Source organism: Salvia splendens, chromosome 12 (assembly GCF_004379255.2).
Source record: "Salvia splendens isolate huo1 chromosome 12, SspV2, whole genome shotgun sequence".
NCBI lineage: Eukaryota > Viridiplantae > Streptophyta > Magnoliopsida > Lamiales > Lamiaceae > Salvia > Salvia splendens.
Window position 1 is genome coordinate 31,605,689 of NC_056043.1, and position 23,542 is coordinate 31,629,230.

General features: G+C 38.4%; 1 protein-coding gene across 1 annotated transcript; it reads left to right on the forward strand.

The window, feature by feature from the left end:
* Positions 1 to 17,523: 17,523 nt before the first annotated feature.
* Positions 17,524 to 19,343, forward strand: LOC121757892. The gene is made up of 4 exons (XM_042153353.1): positions 17,524 to 17,976; positions 18,052 to 18,141; positions 18,416 to 18,961; positions 19,080 to 19,343. Exons 1-4 carry the CDS (start codon positions 17,524 to 17,526, stop codon positions 19,341 to 19,343), a joined length of 1,353 nt encoding a protein of 450 aa, XP_042009287.1.
* Positions 19,344 to 23,542: the final 4,199 nt, after the last annotated feature.

The window sequence follows — 23,542 nt, forward strand, 5'->3', positions numbered from 1 at the left end:
ACATGCATATGCTTCGATGTCAAAATTTAAAAACTTTTTTATGAATTTTTGTATTTTTAATGAAGCATGTAATATCAATATAGTTTACATAATATGTGAATATAATGCTTACACAATGTCAATACGAAATTGTGTTGACATTCTCATATCTTCATGTTGATATATGTTATACTCTATATTGACATTGAGTTCATAAACCCTAAATTTGATAGTTGTTATTATCTTTTTAATATTAAAAAATGAAAAATAAAATTACACATGATAAATTATAGACCACAAAATTTCTAAAATCTTATGATCTTAAATTAATTGTAGTTAGCAATTAAATAATTGATTAGCAATTGATCACATCCCATTTACAAAGTTTACAATAAAAACAAAGTTTGTACATCATAATTGTGGGACGTACTAAAATGACAAAATGTGACTCTTATTGTGGGACAGAGAGAGTATTATTATTTGAAGAGAACTTTAGACCTTTATAATTAATTTCAATGAGACTTTTTAAAATCGATCAAATGCTATTTTTTATTCGAATAATAATATTACTCTAGGGGAGTGATCAATTACTAACTCATCATTTAATTGCTAACTACAACTAATTTAAAATCATAGGATTTTAGAAATCTTGTGGTCTACAATTTGCATGTGTAATTTCGTTGTTCATTTCTTAATATTAAAAAGATAATAGCAACTATCAAATTTAGGGTTTAGAAACAAAATTTTAGGGTTTAGAAACAAAATGTCAATACAGTGTATGAAATACATCAACACAAAGACATGAAAATGTCAATACAATTTCATATTGACATTGTACAAGCATTGTATTGACAAATTATGTGTCGTGTATTGATATAAAGTTGTTAACGAAATTTATGAAAATTTTTTATTTTTTTTTCCAAATTTTGACATCGGAACATATGCAAGTGAGATCTCGTTAGAATCCTTATGAAATTATCTATAATTTGATATATGTTGTGCAGAAAAATAATTTAAATCGAGAAAGTTATATGTGTTTTAACGTTCTGGGATATTTTTCAAAGGTTAGTTACAACTAATTTTTGTAAATTGACCTTAATACCCTTATTGACGTTTTTTGTTGATCTTATTGACATTCCAGAGCTGATGATCTAGGCTCTTGATTTGAATATCTAATGACTATTATTTAATTGTAGTTAGCAATTAAGTATTGAGTTAGCAATATAACATTCCGTTAGTCTATATTTAACTAAATCCATTATATTTAGTTGTAAACTTTATGTGAGTAAAATAACCAAAGTATACTTTTATATTTAAAGTATCGTGTTTGTATAACACTGCCTTCTATACTCATAGAACTCTTGTCCTTGCAATACGGTACTTGATGTGAGATTAATTTCAACACTCAACACACGACTATTTCACAAGTCTTTGGAATGTGCGGTCTCATCACTTCCAGGCTCCATAAAAAAATTACTTGGTTTCACACATCTCAAAATCCCCTCAAGCTATACATGCTTAACCTTGGAGGTCTTAGAGCATTAGCAATGGGGCGCCCTAAGGCGCGCCCTATGCACCGCCACATTATCATTTTTATCCTCTTACCCTCTCACCTGCAGTGGGGCGTCCTAAGGGACGCCCTAAGGCGCGCCCTATATGTTTTACTGTTATTTAGTGAATTAATTTAAATGTTTTCAAATATATAATGCAAATTAATTTAAAAACACAACGAGTAGCTAAAAACCGGCGAAGACTGCATTGATTAACAAAAGTTACACGATTCAAGTTGGCTAATCTACGCAATTCCCAACTCCCGGCGCAGCTTATCGATCAACTGTTGGGTCGTGATACCGCCGATCTCACACACGCACGAACGAGGAAATAAAGCACGCAAACGATATAACGTGGTTCGGTGATAATCCACCTACGTCCACGGAGAAGATGACCGGAATCTTATTGATGGAACTCTCAATACAAGAACTTCACACTCACAATCTATCACTCTAAGCAAACGCTAGCTAGTGCAAGAATTCTCTTCTTATTGTGTGTGTAATCTGTGTTCTGCGTCTCTCACTACTGAGCTCTATCGAGCTATTTATACAAGATGCAATCAAGAAATAAAATCCAACTAACTCTATTTCCCAAAGTTAGTTATAACCGCTGCTCGGCTAAAACCGAACTGCCATTCTTGGTTAGCAACCGAACTGCATTTCTCGGCTATCAACCGAACTGCCTTTCTCGGTTATCAACCGAACTGCCTTTCTCGGCTAGCTCAAAGCCGAGCTTTATTTCTTGATCTCTTCTCGGAGCTGCCGAGGCTCCACCACTCGATCACAACCGGACTCAAAGCCGAGCTTCATTTCCGAGCTCAGAAGCCGAGCTCCAGTAGTTTGCATGGACACACTTTCACAAATCTCCACCTTGTCCTTGCAAAACTCCATCAATATCTGGATTCCCTTCTCAATCCTTGTTACAAGCTTCAACACTCCACAATCTCAACCAACTTCAAACAATGTTTGAATTTCGAAGTTGGCAGAGATTTTGTCAACATGTCTGATGCATTTTCTTCGGTAGGAACTTTCACCACATTGATCTTTCCACTTTGAATCTCATCTCTGATGAAGTGTCTCCTCACATCTATATGCTTCGACCTCTCATGGAACATTTGATGTTTTGCTAAACATATAGCCGAGTTGCTGTCACAGTTAATCTTTACTGCTCCCAGCTTCATTCCTAAATCTTCCAAGATTCCTTGCAACCATTTTCCTTCCTTTGCAGCCTCAGTCAGAGAAATATACTCAGCTTCGGTTGTGGACAGTGCAACCACAGACTGCAAATTTGATTTCCAGCTGATTGCTGTGCCATATAGTGTGAAGATGTAACCACTCTGAGACTTTCTGTTGTCTAAGTTAGCCGCATAATCCGAGTCACAGAATCCTTCTAGGACTTCCCTCTCCTCAGACCAAACTCCACCACCAAACTTCAAGCCAACCATGACAGACCCTTTCAGGTATTTCAGAATCCACTTTAGTGCTGCCCAGTGATCCCTACCTGGATCAGCCATATATCTGCTTGCAACGCTTATGGCATGAGCCACATCCGGCCTTGTACATATCATCAAGTACATCACACTTCCCACTATATTTGCATAGGGTATCCTGCTCATCTCTTCTCTATCTTCAGCTGTCTTTGGCATCTGTTCTTTACTGAGTTTGAAGCAGCTAGCCAATGGAGTGGATACTGACTTTTCACTCCTTACCTGGTATTTTTCTACCACCTTTCTGATATAATCAGCCTGAACCAATTTCAGTTCTTTCTTCTTTCTGTTCCTGACAATATCCATACCCAAGATTCTCTTGGCTTCCCCAAGATCTTTCATATCAAATCTCTGCTTCAACTCCTCCTTGACAGACAGCAGCTCACTCTTGCTTGATCCTGCCAGCAGAATATCATCCACATACAGCAGTAGATAGGCCAGTATTAGATTTCCACTTCTCTTGACATACACGCAGCTATCAAAACTGGATCTCTCAAATGCCATCAATTCCATCTGCTCATGAAACTTCTTGTTCCACTGCCGGCTGCTTTGCTTGAGCCCATATAGGCTTTTCTTTAACAAGCAAACTTTCTTTTCTTCTCCCGGCTTCTCAAAACCCTTAGGCTGCATCATATAGATCGTTTCCTCTAGATCTCCATGCAAAAATGCTGTCTTCACATCAAGTTGATGCAGCTCCCAGTTGAAATGAGCAGTCATGGCCAATAAGATCCGAATGGAAGTGTGCTTCACCACTGGAGAGAACACCTCTGTGTAGTCAATACCCTCTACTTGTGTGAATCCTCTAGCAACCAGCCTTGCCTTAAACCGTATGCTTTCAACTTCCCCCACCTCTACTTTCTTCTTAAACAGCCATTTGCAACTGATCAGCTTCTGAGTCCCTGGATCAGTCACCAAAATCCAAGTCCCATTTTTCAGCAAGGACTCTATTTCTTCTTCCATGGCCTTGATCCATTTCTGACTTTCCTTGCAACTCATGGCTTCTTCATAGGTTGAGGGTTCTGAAAACATGAGTACTTCTGCTACACATAGAGCAAAGAAGCTCATGTCATAATCTGAGAATCTGCTAGGTAGGCCTGCATTTCTTCTTGGATTTCTTCTGGCCCCTTGAGCTGCAGCAGCTTGCTGCACTGGTGACTCCTGCTCACCTGTGTTCTGAGTATGTTGAGAGCTAGTTGCTCCACCTTCTTCTTGATTTCCTGTGATCACAACATCCTCATCAGTGTCTGTTCCAGCAGATTCTCCACCAAACTCAAGGTTTTGCATTTCAGAGCTACTGCCACCACCAGAGGGCTTCCCATCATCTTTAAATGGCATCTCCTCTTCATTGAATGTCACATCTCTGCTCACAATGATATTTCTGCCTTCTCTATCCAAATTCCACAATCTGTATCCTTTTACCCCATCTTGGTATCCCAACAACACACATTTCTTTGCCCTTGGCTCCAATTTACTCTGCTTAATGTGTGCATAAGCAGCACACCCAAACACCTTCAAGGCTGAGTAATCACCTAGGCTTCCATACCATCTTTGATCTGGGGTCTCATTGGATATAGCAGATGATGGACACTTATTGATCAGATTAGCTGCAGTAGAGACAGCCTCTGCCCAGAATCTCTTTGGCATTCCAGAGTAGAATAGCATGCACCTCACCCTTTCTAGCAATGTCCTATTCATTCTTTCTGCCAGCCCGTTCTGTTGAGGATTTCTTGGCACGGTCCTATGCCTTCTTATCCCTTTCACCTTACAGAAACTATCAAACTCCGCAGACAGAAACTCCATGCCATTATCAGTCCTTAGATATTTAAGCACTGAGCCCTTTTCATTCTCATATCTAGCATGCCATTCTCTAAATTTTTCAAAAGCTTGGGACTTCTCTCTTAGAATGTAAATCCACACTTTTCTTGAGTAATCATCTATGATGGAGATGAAATACTTACCTCCACCTATGGATTCAGTTTGGGATGGCCCCCACAAGTCACTGTGGGCATACACAAATGGGGCTGATGAAGTGTGTTTCCCACCAGAAAATGGCAGCTTCTTTGCCTTTCCTAGAATGCAAGATTCACATTTCTTTAGGCTGTCTGATGCACTTAACTTCATCACTCCTTGTTTAGCCAGCTCTCTTATGCCTTTCTCACCCACATGTCCAAGCCTGGCATGCCATAGATGCAGGTCTTCTGTCTGGGCAAGATTCACAGCATCAACCACGGTTTCACCCAGCAAATAGTATAGGCTGTTCTTTCTCTGGGCCTCCATCACAATTCTGGTGCCTTTTGTTACTGTGAGGATCCCATCACCAGAGTTGAATCTGCACCCTTTTGACTCTAGCATTCCAAGAGATATTAAATTTCTCTTGATTTGAGGAATGAATCTGACTTCTGTGAGAGTCTTCATACTCCCATCCTTCATCCTCAATCTGATGTTCCCAATGCCCTTGACATTGCACACTTGATCATTTCCTAGCATCACTGATCCTTCCCAAGCTGATAATTCTTGGAACCAAGATTTGTGTGAGCAAATGTGGAAGGAGCACCCTGAATCCATGATCCAGCATTCTTCAATCTTGGCCCCTGAGTGGATATTCAAAGCTTCATTATCTTCAACATCCTGAGCCAGATCAGCAGTCTCTATGTTCCCAGCCTTTTCTTGCTCTTGTTTCCTCTTCCAAGCAAAACAATGCTTCTTTAAATGGCCCGGTTTCTTACAGTAGTGACAGCTTCTCTTCTCCTTCCATACTCCACCTTCTTCCTTCTTCTGGAACTTCTTCTTGGAACCCCTTTTATTCTGATTATTTTTCACATGCAGACTCTCAGCTACTGGATCAGTTTGTTTGTTATTAGCCTTCTGCGATTCCTTCATCTTCAATGCAGAATGAATCTCTTCATAGGTGACCTTGGTTTCTCTTCCAAGAAGCACTGCATCCTTGAAGTGCTCATAACTTTTAGGCAGGGAATTGAGCAACATCAATGCCTTATCCTCATCTTTAATGACCTCATCGATATTCTCAAGATCATCTATGCATTTCCCAAACTCCTCGAGCTGTTCAGAAATGCTCTTCCCATCTGAAAACTTGAAAGCAAGAAGCCTTTGCTTCAAATGTAACCGGTTCGCCAGAGACTTGGTCATGTACAATGACTCAAGTTTCCCCCATACTCCTGCAGCCGTCTCCTCCTTGGAAACTTCCCTTAGCACCCTGTCCGTGAGGTTCAAGATCAGGGTGCTATAAGCCTTATACTGCATATCTTGAAGCCTTTGCTTCTCCTTTTCATCAGCATCAGGTTTGCCTTCTTTAGCGTCACCTTCATTCTTCAAGATATCCCATAGGCCTTGCTGCATCAAGATGGCCTTCATCTTCAGCCTCCACAGCCCAAAATCGTTTCTCCCGGTGAACTTTTCCACCTCGAACTTGGCTGTAGACATTTCTCAAAACGAGCGGTGGGCAATCGCCAAGATCAGCTTATACAACGGAACCTCTAGACACGAACTCACCCAGAAACCAATCAATCGGCAAATCGTGGAAGTCTTCCCACAGACGGCGCCACTTGTTGGGTCGTGATACCGCCGATCTCACACACGCACGAACGAGGAAATAAAGCACGCAAACGATATAACGTGGTTCGGTGATAATCCACCTACGTCCACGGAGAAGATGACCGGAATCTTATTGATGGAACTCTCAATACAAGAACTTCACACTCACAATCTATCACTCTAAGCAAACGCTAGCTAGTGCAAGAATTCTCTTCTTATTGTGTGTGTAATCTGTGTTCTGCGTCTCTCACTACTGAGCTCTATCGAGCTATTTATACAAGATGCAATCAAGAAATAAAATCCAACTAACTCTATTTCCCAAAGTTAGTTATAACCGCTGCTCGGCTAAAACCGAACTGCCATTCTTGGTTAGCAACCGAACTGCATTTCTCGGCTATCAACCGAACTGCCTTTCTCGGTTATCAACCGAACTGCCTTTCTCGGCTAGCTCAAAGCCGAGCTTTATTTCTTGATCTCTTCTCGGAGCTGCCGAGGCTCCACCACTCGATCACAACCGGACTCAAAGCCGAGCTTCATTTCCGAGCTCAGAAGCCGAGCTCCAGTAGTTTGCATGGACACACTTTCACATCAACCCCTGGAGGTATTCGGCTTTGGCGGGGTCCGTACACTTCTTGAGGGCCTTGTGCGTCTGCAACAACGTCCGCGCCATCGAGGCTCTTGCCAACCCCACATACGCGGGCATGCCATCGGGCGCCCCATTGTGGGTGCTCTTATGAGATTTAGATGCACGTAATTAGGTGGTATAGCAGTACCTATAAATCTGTTAATGCCTCCTCGAATTTTTCGGAATTCCTATAAGCTTTCAACTTTTATTTCGATTCTTGAATTATGGTCTTCAATGCTTTCGCAGTTTCACATCGAAATAATAAGTGTTGCATGCAATCATTGTAGTTGTTTGTAATCCAAAATGCATATACAAATAAACTTCTCCGTGATTTATTTATCATAGGACTTGAGCCTATACAAAATGAAGCATCAAAACAAGCTATAATATAATATGCATGCATATAAGCATGCTTAGTGCTTGTTCATCTACGTACATTTTATTTTATTAGTTGGTGCATAAATGGAGAAGACTATTAGTATACCACCCCTTAACTAATCCTCACGATGCTAAACTCCTGTACAACAAAATTAAAAATCGAACCGAACAACCCGTTAAGGATGGTGTTTAGAAGAACGGGAATGCCGGTAAGGGTGCCATTGACAGCGCCGAGGATGGGGCAGACTGTGGAATTGAGAGGAAGGTTAGCGACGACGTTACATGGTAGGACTGTGTTGATGACACTGCCCAACGGGCCAAGTAAATTTGGTGAAGTGAGGTTAAAAACACCAGTGGAGTTGGTGACGCCCTGGGCGAGCGTCACCACATTTCCCAGGAGAGTGGTGCAGTTCAGCCTCACCGCCACTCCTGGGATCCCTACAGCCCCAGGGGGGCAGGTTCCGCTGGATGTGCAGCAGATTGCACCAGTAACGATGCCAGTAGGATTCAGTAGTAATTGGCCATAGGCAAGAGGAGTCGCGGTAGCCAAGAGGAGGAGAGCCACCACAATCAAGGCCGGGGATTGCTTGTAACCCATTGCTTTGCTACGACCAAATCTTTAATTGTGTTTTTGTTTTGATTTTCTGTGTTTCAATCTATGGGAATGCACTACTATTTATAGTGCGATTTACTCTACTTTTTGCATAAGATCAATCTTGTAGTAGTACTATTAGTTACATGTATGCATTGAATTTGAAATTCATTTATTCATTATTAAATACTACTCCGTCTGTCCCCAAAGAATATGCACTTTAAGTTCGGCACGAGTTTTAATATAAAATTGGAAAAGTAAGAAAGATGTAGAGAGAAAAAATAAATAAAGTATTGTTAGTAGAGAATGAGTCCTACCTCATTGGTGAGAAAAAAAGTTCCAAAATTAGAAAGTACATATTCTTGTGGGACAGACTAAAAAGGAAATAGTGCATATTCTTGTGGTACGGAGCGAGTACAATTATTCATATTTACAAATAATGGATGCATACTTTGTAATTTTTTTCGTCAAATGCATTTTGTAAAACGTAGTAATACCAAACTGAGTTATTGGCAACATTAGTGCTTATGTGATAGCTTTCTATATTTAGGCAATAGGCACTGCCAAATTTTATCCAATAATTCAATCTATGTATTGTCAACTGGTTCGTTGTTTGTACTTTAATTTATGCAAATCATTCTTGTATATCCTCATATGTGTTCATGTTTCGTGGTATTTAATTGTTACTCACTCTGGCCATGAAATACCGTCCCAATGTGCTACTTTTGGGACGTCCCAACGTCCCAATTGTTACTGGACAAACATTCCGTTAAATTCTTATACTTGCATTTCACAATGAATCTATTCCTTCTATTTCTAAATTTTTTTTTTCATTTATGGTCCGTTTACTAAAAATAGAAAATTTTCATTTTAGAAAATGCACCGTACAGTCCACTAATACTAATTTTCATTTAGTCACCCTTTGGACTACGCAGCCATATAGCTTTCACATCATCCAAGGGGTGACAGATGAAGAATACACAAAATTCCTGGCTAAGGACTTTGGCGATGACAAGAGGAAAGCCCTGAAAGGACCAATAATAGTGGATAGCTATATGGCCGAAGAAGAATGCAGTCTTGAAAGGAGGCGCGGTGCACGATCGTCAATGGAGTCGAGGCACCAAAGAAGAAATTATATGACAATAATTAACTCACTTTTCCTTACCTACTACATTTTCTTTCTTACTTTTTTCTCTCTACTTTTTACTTTCTCACTTTTCTCTCCCTCCATTCAACGCAATAAATATTTTTTTTTCTTAATCTCTGTGCCGAAAAGAAGCGCTTCAACTATGACGGGATGGAGGAAGTACTATTCTCCAAGATTTATTACACGCCTTAACAGCTCTCCGTCCATAATTTAGAGTCTCATTTTGCCATTTTTGGATGTCCGAGTCCATTTACTTTTTTTCATTTTAGTTAAATAGACCCACCATTCAAGGCCGGGGATTGCTTACAACCCATTTCTATTTTGATTTAATTTCACCCCCCACCCCCTTTTTGCATTATTTACATCTACGTGGATATTTTGTAGATTAGATAACTCTTCTATAACTCATCTATGGATGAAATTCTATGAACAAAAGTGCTTTAAATATTGAATTTGAAACTCATCTAAGTGTTGAATTTGAAAGTCGTCTGTTCATTATTGAATAGTGCAATTATATCATATCTAAAAATAATGAATGCATGCCTTGTTATCTTTTACTTCATTATGCAAATAATTCTAAGCTACAAGTGAGCCTAATGTTGTACTCACTCCGTTCCATGTTACTAGAATCATTAATCTATTTTGGGAAGTTTAAACATAATTGAGTCATTTTTATTTTTAGCAAAAAGTAATCCCCTCTCTTACTTTATTGTCTTTTACTTTATTTACCGTCCACTTAAAACACTATTCTTAATCTCCGTACTGAAAAGAAATCTCTCAATTAACAAGGAACAAAGAGAGTAAAACTCTATACAGTAGTAACATTTAATTTTAGCATTTCAACTTGTATCAAGTGCATTTTGTCAAAAGTAAAAACAAATTGAATCCTTTACTTCTTTCAAAAGTCCTACTACTCCATAGAATACAAATATGTAGTAGTATTTCTTATATGTATGTTTTACCAAGAATGTATTCAGCATTTGACGACCAACATACATGTAGTAGTACATTTTATGCAGGTGTTGTAAATATATATGGCGGGATGGAGGAAGTTACATTGATCGAAGTAGCTAATGGCTTTCAATTTTTTTTAAAGAAGGTCCAAGATCCCAAAGAGATTATTTTATTCATAACTTTTTTTATAACCTTCACCATTACATGTTGTTAGATGATCTCATGTATAAACGGCTGACACCCTTACTTATATTTTTGAAGAAGCTAAAGGTTTGTTTGGTACATTGAATTGAGATTGAATTGGAATAAGATTCTATAGATTTAAAATTTGAAGGAACTGAAGAATTCCAAATTCTTTGTTCGGTTAGATAGGCTAATTGATATAAAATTGACTGTGAATAAATTTTTTAGTGTGTGTGTAGTGTTTTTTGTGTAATGTCTGCATTGTATGTGTGTTGTGTTTGTGAGCTCAAAGTGTGTGTGAATGTGTTCAAAATCTTATAACTATTTGGAATTTCAATTTATAGATTTCAAATTGTGGATTGGGAGGAATTGAAATTGAATGCCCCAAATTCAATTCGAGGCTAATTCCATGATACCGTTTTTCTATATAGTTTTTAGATTCATATCAAAAGAGGAATAATTGGGCACGTTCACGCTTTATTTTGTACTACTAGTATTTTATTTTCTTATTCATGACATTTTCGAATTATAAATTATAATAATCCTATTTATTTTCTACTTTTACAATTTTCATGCATAAATGAAGAAGAGTTTTATTTACCAATGCTGACGATCTTAAACACCTTCACAACAAAATAATAAATGGGACCGATGACCGAGTTTCCGACTGCAAACCGAAGAACGGGAATACCAATAAGGGTGCCATTGACGGTGTTGAGGATGGGGCAGACGGTGGAATTGAGAGGAAGGTTAACGACTGCTTTAAATGGCCGAACAAGGATGGTATATTACTCAAACGTAAGCTAAAAACTCCGGTGGAGTTGGTGGCCACGATGCTGATGTCGCCGTTATTCGGCAATAATTGGCCGTAAGCAAGGGAGTTTCTATTTTAGGAAATAATACAATCTCTACTAATTAATATTAATTTCACTGCTTTTTATCTTCACCATCTCTTACTTTATCTATTTTTTTCATTCTTCTCTCTTACTTTACACTAATGTTTATCAGCTTTGATAATTAATCTTGCACAATATTGAACATTTTGGATTATTTTTGTTACGAAAGAAGCAACATTAAAATCATAAACTCAAACTAAAGAACAAAAAAAAAAGAAATAAAGCGAAGGAGGGCAGAGGGAAGAAGAAGATAGTTTTGAAATAATATTATATTTAGTACATGCAATGCATAACAGATTCAATATTAAAAATAATATCGAGTAATTTGAAATAATATCAGATTGAGTTTGAAAGTGACAAGTCTAAAAAGTGAAAAGGTGAAATTGTGGATGGAAAAAAATGTCATCTCACTTTTAGGGATATTTTCGTGTGAAATTTGCCATGAAAATTGCAAAACGTGCCAGTGAAATAAACTCTTAGTTCAGAGATTACTGGGAATCTTTTTAAACTCGAGGGACTGCTGGTGAAATAAACCCTTTAGTTTAGGGACTGTTTTTGTAGTTCACTATTTAAGAAATGGATGAAGTATTTGCTTTATTTGAATTTCAGAGGCATACCAAAAATGACATTATTTTGTCCAAAATATAATGAGTGAACTACAAAAATAGTCCCTGGACTATACGTTTATCTCGTCATTAGTCCCTGGACTTTCAAAATATCCCCAGACAACCCTGGACTAAGCATTTATCTCGGAAATGGTCATTTTTCACTGGTTCGTGACGAAAATACCCTTTTAGGGGTTTGGGCAATTCCGTCATTTCAAAATTTTGACTTTTTCATATGTCAGCACATTAATTGATTGTGCAAGTTGTCTGATTATTTAATAACTCTCTCATTCTCACTCCCACATTCTCTCATCCATCTCTCTTCTCTTCTACTTCCTCCCCTTCTTTCCTTCTCCAAAAGTCGACGCAACATCTCGACTCAATTCTTTGCCTTCATGTCTTCGTTGTCTGTAACAAAATCGGGTGATGGAGGAGGCGGGACTGGTTGGAGGTGGCTCCGATTTGAGTACGAAAATTGTTTGTGCCGGCAAAGAGCGATTCTCAAAATCGTTGTCGACCCAAGAAAGGAATCAAATGGAATGTTGTATTTCGTTTGCGAGCAAAAGGGCAAGGTTGGAGGCTGCAAGTAATTTCGGTGGTGTCATCCCAAGTGTGTGGATTTTGAAGGTGGCAATTACTTGGTTGGGCCCGGTGGGCGTGAAGACGAAGTTGGAAGAGAAGACGAATTCTAAAGTATCTCCAAATCGTGTTGAAGGTGGAAGTAAAGTGAAATATTGTATTTTGGTGTTATTTGTTGGGTTTTCGTTGTTAGTTTCGTTTGTAGCCATTATGGTGAGTTTGATGAAGTAGGTTTTCACCAGTAGATTGCAGTTTGTGGAAAAAAAATTGGTGAAGTAGTGCGTGAAACTTGGGGAAGAATTGTAGTGTTCAAATCAATGTAATTTGATTTTGATTTATGTGTTCTAAGTACGGAGTATTATTTTTTTGAAGTTTCAAGTTTGTTTCAGATATTGTGATTTGATTAATTTATTTCTAAATTTGACCATGAAATTAACCATGGCATGGGTGAATGAGTTTTCTTCGATGGGTATGAAATGGGTATGACATATACGATCCGACAAAAAATAGTTCACTAGGTAGTAAGGAGTACTAAGAATGGGTTGGAGATGTTACTGAAATGAATCTTGTTGAAATAATATCGGATGTAGTACTAGGCTTAATCAACAGAAAATAATATCATAAAGAGTACTAGGAAAAGTTACTGAAATAATAACATATCCAGTATACGGCGAAATAAATATAAAATAATATCATATTTGATACCTAATAGTTATATCAGATGTAGTCCCAAAAATAATATCATATCGGGTTTGAAAGAAATATCAATTGCAGTCCCTAGTAGCGTACTGTACATTTTAGACTTTTGAAAATTTAAACTTTTTTTAATCTATCAGCCTCACCTGGATTTGCATGTACTATCAAATATACACATATATAATTTTTGAAAGGGAGTAATGAGGTGATGCCACGTAGAGAGGGAGAGAGGGGCAAATTTGAGTGACTTTCGAGAAACCCTTCCATCTTCCCACCATTTTCAACCTTTCATCTTCCTTCCCTCACACCAACCCTTCATTTTCGCTCTCAGTCCACTCTCTCACCTCGCTCTCTCACCTGCTACCTAACGTACGCATCGTCAAAGGGGACGAAACCGCGATCGTGATGCTGCCGAAAAAAGGGGACGAAAGAAGAAGAACGACAATGGTGTTGGGTTGAGTCGAAATATGAGGAACAATGATGGTGCTGGCCCTAGCTGCCGTCCTCAGGTTATAATAGACCTTGAGCAGGAGACATGGGTACTCCGTGGTGGACATATCTTCATCTTCCACCCAGAGCTTGAATATGGTACGCATTTTTTCCTTTAAAAGTGTTCTACTATATACTTGAAAAAATGAAGAATTTGTAATTTATGTAATGTTGAGGTTAGGGGTTAGTGACAAGTTATCGATTTTATGCACCCGAAAAAGGTAGACATTTTTGAATTACTGGATTTTGTTGTTTTGCGTGACTTTGAACGGAGAATAGGCCAGATTGTTTTACAATTTCCCTTCACCACCATGGTGTGTTCTGCGCTGGAGATTACATTACGGGATTATTAAACTACATCGACTACGTGATCATATTGCAGTTTGACCTGTTCGAATTGGCAAGTATGATGGTCAGAGTTGGATATCCAAGACATGCTATATGTGAGTCTTATTATTGTCATCCTCGTTTCAATGATGGATGCGTGGGTACTCAAATTGGGCATCCTCTTGATCTGCTCATCGAAGAAGACGATGTCTCCTAATTTACGAAGGTTGCTAGTAGCTCGAAATCGAGGCTCGTTCACGTTTACGTGGTTGAGATGACACCTGCAGATGCTCGGGCACGACAGCAGGAGGACCAAATTGAGTTGTTTAAAAAATTTATGCAGTCGAAATCGCCTAGTAGTGTTGTGATTGAAGAAATAGAGGAGCCACATTTGGTTGTACCGAAACCGGCTAGGAAGAAGGCAAAGGTTATTCCAGAAGAATCAAAGGTTAATCCACAAATACCTTTGTTAGGGTGGTATGAACGTGTCATCGAGTTTGAGGACTTCTTCGTTGATAGCTTGGTGAAAGCACGTGAGGAAAGGAAGGCGAAAGAAAGGGAAAATTAAAGGGTTATCAAGAATCTGATGGATGAATTTGTTGTGGTTCAAGTAGTGACTTCGATGTTATGTTTGGTTGTGTTATAACTATACTAACTGCTACTATATCTAAATGTGGACATTACCTTGTAAGATGATGTTGGTGATGTTAATGTTGGTGATGCAATTGAGGAAGATGATGTTGATGTTGTACAACAGTTCTTAAATGTGAGATTTATGCATATAATTAAGGTAACTGTATAATGATTGTTATATGCATGTTGTAGGTTGACAAAGCCCATGGGGTAGTAGGATTACAAGAACATGCAGTTGGACAAGTTGATGAAGTTCAAACTGCATTTGATGTAGCACAATCTCATGTTGATGAGGTACTATCATTGATATTAGTTTTCATGCATATTTATTTTAATATTATGTTTTGTTGGTTTTGAGGATGAGAGATGAGATATGATGTGGTTAACAAATGCAATTAACTTGACTTTGCAGGAACTTGAAGCAGTTGAACAAGTTGATGAAGTTCATATTGCATCTGATGTGGTTGTGTCTCATATTGATGAGGTACTGTCATTGATATTAGTTTTCATGCATATTGAATTTGATATTATGTTTTGTTGGTTTTGAGGAGAAGAGAGGAGATTTGATGTGGTTAACAAATGCAATTAACTTGACTTTGCAGTAACCTGAAGCAGTTGAACAAGTTGATGAAGTTCATACTGCATCTGATGTAGCTGTGTCTCGTGTTGATGAGGTATTGTCATTGATATTGAGATTTAAATTTTGGATTGAATTGAATACATTATGATATGCTATGGTTGCATAGTTACTAATTTGGCTATTATGTTGTTTTGGTATGCGTGTTGTAGTTTAAGACCGTGCTTGGAGTGGGAGGATTACAAGATGAAGTTGGACCTACAGTTGGAGTTTTCAATCTGTTCAAATTGAATCTAATGAAGCCCAAACTGATGTTGATGAGGTAATTTACTGTCTCTGTCATTGGTATTGAGACTTTGGTGTTGAATTGATTACATTCACATAAATGTCATGGTTGCAAAGTTACTAATGCAGACTGACTGTTTTTGAAATTATTTTGGCTATTTATTTGGATTGAATTGTATATGAGTTGATGATATCAATAGTATTGTCTCTGCCATTGCTATTTTGTATGAATAGCAATTTGGTTTGAATGCAATACATTACATTATGATGTGCTGTTATGGTTGCATGGTTAGTAATGCAGGCTGTTTTTGAAAATATTATGTATGAATAGTAATTGGTATGAATGTTGTAGGTTGAGAAAGTGCTTGGAGGGAGATGAATGTGAGGAATACAAGATCAAGCATACTTTTCAGTTGGAGATGAGATTAAAAATGCATCTGATGAAGCCCAACATAATGTTGATGAGGTACTGTTACTTGTCTCTGTCATTGATATTGAGTTTGAGGTTTGAAATGGAATGTTGATTAGGTTCACACTAATTTTGAATTTATTTTGATATTAGTTTTCATGCATGTTGATTATGATATTATGTTGTGTTGATTTGTATTTATTTTGATATTAGTTTTCATGCATATTGATTTTGATATTATGTTGTGTTGGTTTTGAGGAGGAGAGGGGAGATTTGTTGTGGTTAACAAATGCACTTTGATTGACTTTGCAGCCAACTACAGTAGTTTGTGAAGCAGTTGAACAAGAATCAGTTGATAATGCACAGACATTGGTAATGCACAGACAGAGGATAATGTTTACAGGCCAATTATGGATGGTTTGGAAGATTACGGGCCATTTCATTCACACTCTGAAGGGCAGTTTGTGCCCGACTTTGTTGAAGCAGCTGTTGTGTTTGAGGAGTATCTAGGGCGGTTAAATGAGTTGGATTTAGAAAACCATGTGGAAGAAACTGCACATTGGCCTGAGGTTGAGGATATTAACACAGATCTCAACCTGGGTGGACTAGGTGGAGCAACCACAACTTGGCCCGAGGAGGTGAACAACGTAGGAAGAAGCTGTGCGCCTGTGGTTGAGGAGTTTAGCACAGAGGCAAACCAGGCCGGAGAAACCGATAATGGGGCTGGTGCTGAGAAGGATGTGAACAATGGAGGAAACATAAACTTGCAAGCCAGCCAGGTCGAGGGCGAAGACGACGACAACGTAGACATAGGAGACTGCCCTCTGCATAACGAGGGTTTTGATATGCATAGTGATGATGACTGCGAAGACTTGGACCAGTTCATTTCACCGGCAAGCATGTGTCGTGATGAATAATTGTTTTCGATCTTCTATGAGGAAATGCAAAGTCAACACCAGGCTCAGCGAGCCGCAAGATATCAGAGCGCGACCGGCAGTACATCAACCTCAAAGACAACTAAACGCCGCAAATTCTCCCCGGTGGTTGATGTTCACAATGATGATGACCGACGACAAGCTGATGAGGCTGACATGCTAGAGGACGTGGCCAATGCCGAGGTGAGGGATGTATATTCCGAAGATGAAGGACCTAGGCATAAGTATTCTCTTGTGGTTAATCGACCGTTCGTACTCACTGATGACCTGCCACACTTTAGTGTTGGAGATGTCTTCGGCAGCAGAGACTTCTTTAGAGAGGTCCTCCAACAGTACGGCGTGATGTCGAAGAGGCCCGTTCATATCAAAGTAAATGATGATACAAGGTTGAGAGATGTGTGCCGTGGGGCTGATGGTGAGTGTGGTTGGTTTGCGTACATGCATAAGGAAAAGAATGGGGACTATGTGTTGCATACTTTGAACAGGAAGCATATTCACACTTGTTCATAGGTTCAAGAAAATAAATGGATAACGTCTAAGTGGTAGGGGAAATAGTTCATTGAGAAGATCAAGGAAAATCCTCAGATTCCATTGGTTGCTATCAGACAATATGTTGATGAGCAGTTTGGTTCCAGACTTAGTCGGATGAAGGCCTACAGGGCTAAGGGACACGCGCTCGAAAGAATATTTGGGAACATCGACAAGCAATACAAGAAGCTCTTTTACTACAAGAATGAGCTGCTTCGAACGCATCCTTGTTCCACTGTTCAGATACACTATGAGAATCATAGATGCACACCAACCTCTAGTCTGAGGTTCCTCAGAATTTATATCTGCCTAGGGCCACTGAAGATCGGATGGAAGCGGTTCTGTCGACCTATCATCTTCCTTGACGCATGTTTTTTGCGAGGGTCGTATAAGGGACATATATTGATTGCCATCGGGATTGATCAGAACAATAGTTGGTGGCCAATTGCTTGGTCTGTCGGTGAAACTGAAAGCTATGAGCAATGGAAATGGTTTCTAGATCATCTGGACGAGGACTTGCAGCTATCTGAAAACTGGCCTCGATATGTATTCATGTCCGATCAGCAGAAGGTAAGTACTCTAATTGAAAATAATTTCATTTCCGTACAACTTGCTAGGTAACTACTTTCATTTTTCTCTGGACAGGGTTTGTCGAAGATAATTGCTGAAAAGTATCCAGTGAGCACAGGTTCTGTGTACAACATATGTACAACAACTTTAAGAAGCGGTTCTCGGGTAAAGAGTTGAAGAAAAGGATGTGGCAAGTATCTGAAAGCACGACTGCGGAGGTTTTTTAGAAGAATATGGATGAACTTCGGGTGTACAACGAGGCTGCTTATCAGCATTTGTTGGGTGCGGCTCCAAAAGAAAAGTGGGTTAAGGCGCACTTCTCTAGACATCCAAAATGTGATACGTAGGTGAACAACTTTTAAGTCAATAACACACGTTTAATTTATATGACACTGTTTTGGGTATTAAATCTGCATTCACCATTGTCATTATTGTGCAGCTGAACAATATGTGTGAGACGTTTAATGCTAAGATCATCGAGCCATGTAAAAAACCAATTTTGACGTTGTTGGAAGAAATTCGAACAAACCAACTGGAGCGCATCCAGATAAGAGGTCAGTGGGTGAAGAACTACAACTACCCCGTACCACCTGTCATAAAAGAGCTTCTTGATAAGGCGGCATCCAACTCTACTTCTTGGAGAGCATTCTGGAATGTGGAAAATGAATACCAGACATCAGGCCCTGCTGGTCAGTTTGTGGTGAACATGCTCAATAGGACATGCACATGTAGGCTTTGGCAAATCAGCGGGATCCCTTTCGTGCATGTTACAACATCCATACTCAAGTATAAACACCCCCTGATTGATTATGTTTCAGCATTTTACTCGAGGTCTAGCATGGCGGCACTATATGAGCATGTCTTGTACCCTATCAACGGTATGGAAAACTGGTCGAGGTCTTCGGACGTTGGTTTTGAGCTGGACCCTCCGAACACAAAAAGACAATGTGGGCGCCCAAGGAAACTGAGGAGAGAAAGGCCACAGGTAACACATCTTTTTCAGATTAGATGTATCACATATGTGTTTTTCGACATTGATTACAAATGCAAGTTTGATTTCCTGACAAGTACGTCTTCATGAGAATGAAGTTGAATCGCTATAGCGAACTGCAATGCTCTCATGCGGCCGGTGTGGACAAATTGGGCATAATAGGCGGAGTTGCCAGAACGACCCTTCAGCACCCAACAACCAACGTAGTCAGGCAAGTGCTCAACCAAGTTCTCATGGGAGTCAGGAGCCAGACACGCAGAGGGACCGACCTCCTTGCCCTACTACGGAGACGACAACTGGGTCGAGCCGTGCTGCTTCATTGTCAACCCGTGTTCGGAAAGCTCAGAGATGTGGTCGTCGCAAGATGAATGATTGAATTTGCCTTGCAAATGGTGTATTTGGTGAATGGCATTGCAAATATTGAAACTTAAAGGTTTTGTTGGTGTAAATCACATACAGTCTGTGTTTCTAGCCTTTACTATTTGGGTTGCAACTCCTTTTTGTTTGATTTTGCCCATGGAATAGTAAAGGGGTGTGCAGACTGATGATGATTTTGGTATGCATTTATGTAGGATTGCATACATAACTTAGGAGTAACTTAGGAGTACTTATGTACTTAAACCTTCTTCTGCTTGAACTGGTATCATTTTGTGGTATCCACTACGGCTCAGATTACTATTTGTATGCAGTATGATATTATTTTGTGTAGTAGTGTTTGCAATCTTCAAATATTAGTACTAAAGATGATATTATTTTCTGAAATAAATGTGAACGAATCTGATATTGCAATGACTGTTTCTACTAAAGATGATATTATTTTCTGAACTAAAGATGATAATAGTTTTGAACTAATATTAGTATTGTATGATATGTGTAATTCGATCAATACCCAATTTGATATTATTTACGTATACTACCCAATATGATATTAATTCCTATTGCCGTTAATACTCGTTCAAATCATCCAACTTCCAACTTTCAACTAACTCATTTAATGATACATTTTCAACCAATATAAACACATGCACAACCTAATATTAGTATTGTATGATATGTGTAATTTGATGATATACTATCAACCAATATAAACACCTGCACAACCCAATACATACGCCTAAACACAACAAAATGGAGAAAAACAGAAATCTAAACACACATAATGGTGGAAAATTGTCTGAAGAAAAGCTGAGAAGTATCTTCGCAAGATTAAAGCGACCCCAAAATCCAAACGAAACGAAGCCGACACCATCCAAAACTGAGTTTCGCATCTGAGCACAGGTCTCAGAAACTGCCGAAGATGTCACACGTGTCTCAGCCTCAACTATTACAACGACGTCGAACAATCAACACACATTCGAATGGGCAATCGAATGGGATCATTGGGTGGAAGATGTCGAACAAGATCCGTTCGAATAGATGTCCAGCAACATCAATTTAAGTAGGATACCCAACATGATCCATTACAGTAGCCACTATAAGTTTATTAGTTTTATTTCTAGATTTCCAGCATTAATTACCAGAAGTCGGACATTTCGAGTGAAAAGATCCATTTCATACTTCTACTTCCGACAAAGTGATTTTCATATTCTCATTTTTATTCAGTGAAAGAATCAAAATCATTTTTTCAATCAAACTACAACATCACAACCTTCAAACTTAATAAAATTCCTACTTACACCTTACAAACACATAATCAAATAAAATTCACGCCAATCATAAATATCCCCAAAACTCACTAACTGCAATCCATCTATCAAACCTACTTGCTCAAACCCACGATAATGGCTACAAATGAAACAAACAACGGAAACCCACCAAATGAAACAAATCAACTTCGTTTGTCCTCTCCCCCAACCCCACCTTCGCGCCGAATCTGCCCAACCTAGTCAAAATCCACACAATTCGGATAACACCACCAAAATTAAACCTTTGCCCTTTTTCTCGCAACAATCCATTTGAGTCGAGATGTTGCGTTGACTTTTGCAGAAGGAAGGAAGGGGAGGAAGAAGAAGGGGAGAGAGATAGATGAGACAAGGTGAGAGAGTTATTAAATAATCAGACAAGCTGCACAATCAATTAATGTGCTGACATCTGAAAAAGTCAAATTTTTTAAATGACGGAATTGCCCAAACCCCTAAAAGGGTACTTTCGTCACGAAACAGTTAAAAATGACCATTTTCGAGATAAACGCTTAGTCCAGGGTTGTTTGGGGATATTTTGAAAGTCCATGGACTAATGGTGAGATAAACGCATAGTCCAAGGACTATTTTTGTAGTTCCATATAGTGATACGCATAGGAAAATAAAATACCTAAGAAATACAATTGGACATAACCTAGTAATTGACAAACTTTCATTCATGGAGTCTGGCAAGAATATTACGGACGTACACTTTTCGTGGATTGCTATATTATAAAGAGTAAAATTAATGAATATTGACTATCACATGATATTAAGAGATAGATTTGTAATTTCATCATTATTTCGAGAATTTTCTTTTTATTACTAATATTCAGAGAAATATTAAGAGAATTGTGTTGCGTATTTTAAGATATAAAATTCAAGGATCGGTATCTAGAAACAAGCAATAATTTTGCAGAGAATATTAATCAAAGTTGAAGTATTTCGGGGTTGAACATACATGTCAAACATCTTTGTAATTTTTACTCTACATTAACTTGTAACGCCCAAAAAATTGGAAACTAGAAATGCAAAAGAAAATTGAGTTCGGTACGAGATTTAAGAAATGCAAAGAAAAATTGATGAAAAATATAGCTAAATGTGGGTCTTATTTTTATATATAAGTACCAATTATTCATATATACAAATAATGCACGCATGCTTTATATCAGTCAGTAAATAGTTATAAGCTTCAATTAGAACGTTGTAAAATTCTCCATGTAGTAGCTAGCTAGCATTTACTTTTAGCATTTCAACTTGTATTAACTGCATTTTGTCAAACGTAATAACTAAAGAAGTTACTGCCAAGAGTTAAACCGTGAACCAATAGCCTCGTCGGTTCACTTCATTTAACTAATGCGTGATGCATGGGCTCAATATTGGTGGAGTTGCTTAGGCTGTTGAACGGTAAATCAAAATGCATAACGGTAAATGTCTTGATCATGATTTATTAAACGGCTTAGCTCATTCAAAATGAAGCATCAAAACAAACTATAATTATATGCATGCATATAAGCATGCTTATTGCTTAGTACCATCGATCACCATTTAATTAGACGGCCACTCTGATGAAGAACGGAACAGTTAGATTCCTGCCGTGACCGGGCACCGGAATTCTGAAGGGGTCGGGACGTGTGGGAATGCCGACAAGGACGCCGTTGACGGGGCTGAGGATGGGGCAGACTGTGGAATTGAGAGGAAGTCTAACGACAACAGCGCATCGCATGGGTCCGTAGATGAGAGGGTCTATCACGATGGGGCTTATTATATTATTGAAAGGGATGCTAAAAGCTCCAGTGGGGTCGGTGACGCCTTGGGCGACCGTCACCACACTGTCAAAGAAAGTCGTGCAGTTCAGGGTCGCCCTCACTCCCGGAATTCCTCCTGACCCGGGGATGAGGCTCAGGCAGTTTCCGCTGGATGCGCAGCAGATTCTGCCCGTAACATTAATGGCGTTATACGGCAGTAATTGGCCGTAGACAAGAGGAGTCGAGACGAGGAAAGCCGCCACAATCACAATCAAGGCCGGGGATTGCGATTGCTTATAACCCATTGCTACCTCTTTCTTTAATTTGCTATGTTTCTATTTTGATTTGCTATGGGAAATACACTACTATTATAATGCCATTTCCTCCCCCATTTTGCATTATTTACATCTAAGAGTTGAATTTGAAAGTCGTAAGGTTCATTATTAAATACAATTATTCATATTTACAAATAATGCACGAATACGAATGCTTTTAGTGAAAAGTAAATAAAAGAGGTATATTATGTATTTACCTTCTAAATATACCCTTCCAAAAAATTTAATTAATCTCGTGAACATCGGCGTTGATAAATTTTAGTGAATTATAATATTTAATTCTAATTTTGTTTTCTAATTGGGCTACAATTAAGGCCTTACTGCTTTACATCATTATTTAATCCAAACTATTTTCACTCCATTAATTAAACCCACTTAAAATAATATTGTAAATATTTAAAATTATTTTCTGATTATATAATTATTTTTTAATTATTAATACGTACTCTATTTTCCAAAAAAAAGAATAAATTGTGCAATTTCCAAAATTCCCAAACTATTTAATTTCAATATTTTTTTTCCTAGATGCTCTAGTCCTACTATAAAAATCTCAATTTTCTTATATTTGCTTTATTTGAATTTCCGAGGAATTACATGAAAACCAACATATCAAACCTAGAGCACATTTGTCTTGAATCATGCTTATACCTTGTGAGATTTGAGTCTAATTTCTTTATTGTGTGATTTATCTGCATTCATGTATATGTTTCTAGAACTTGCTTCTAGTCTGCCTAAATTTACATAATGTTTAAGTTGATTTAGGAGGATATTAGGCTATATTTTCTTAGCTACTTTTATTCCCAAATTTTTGAC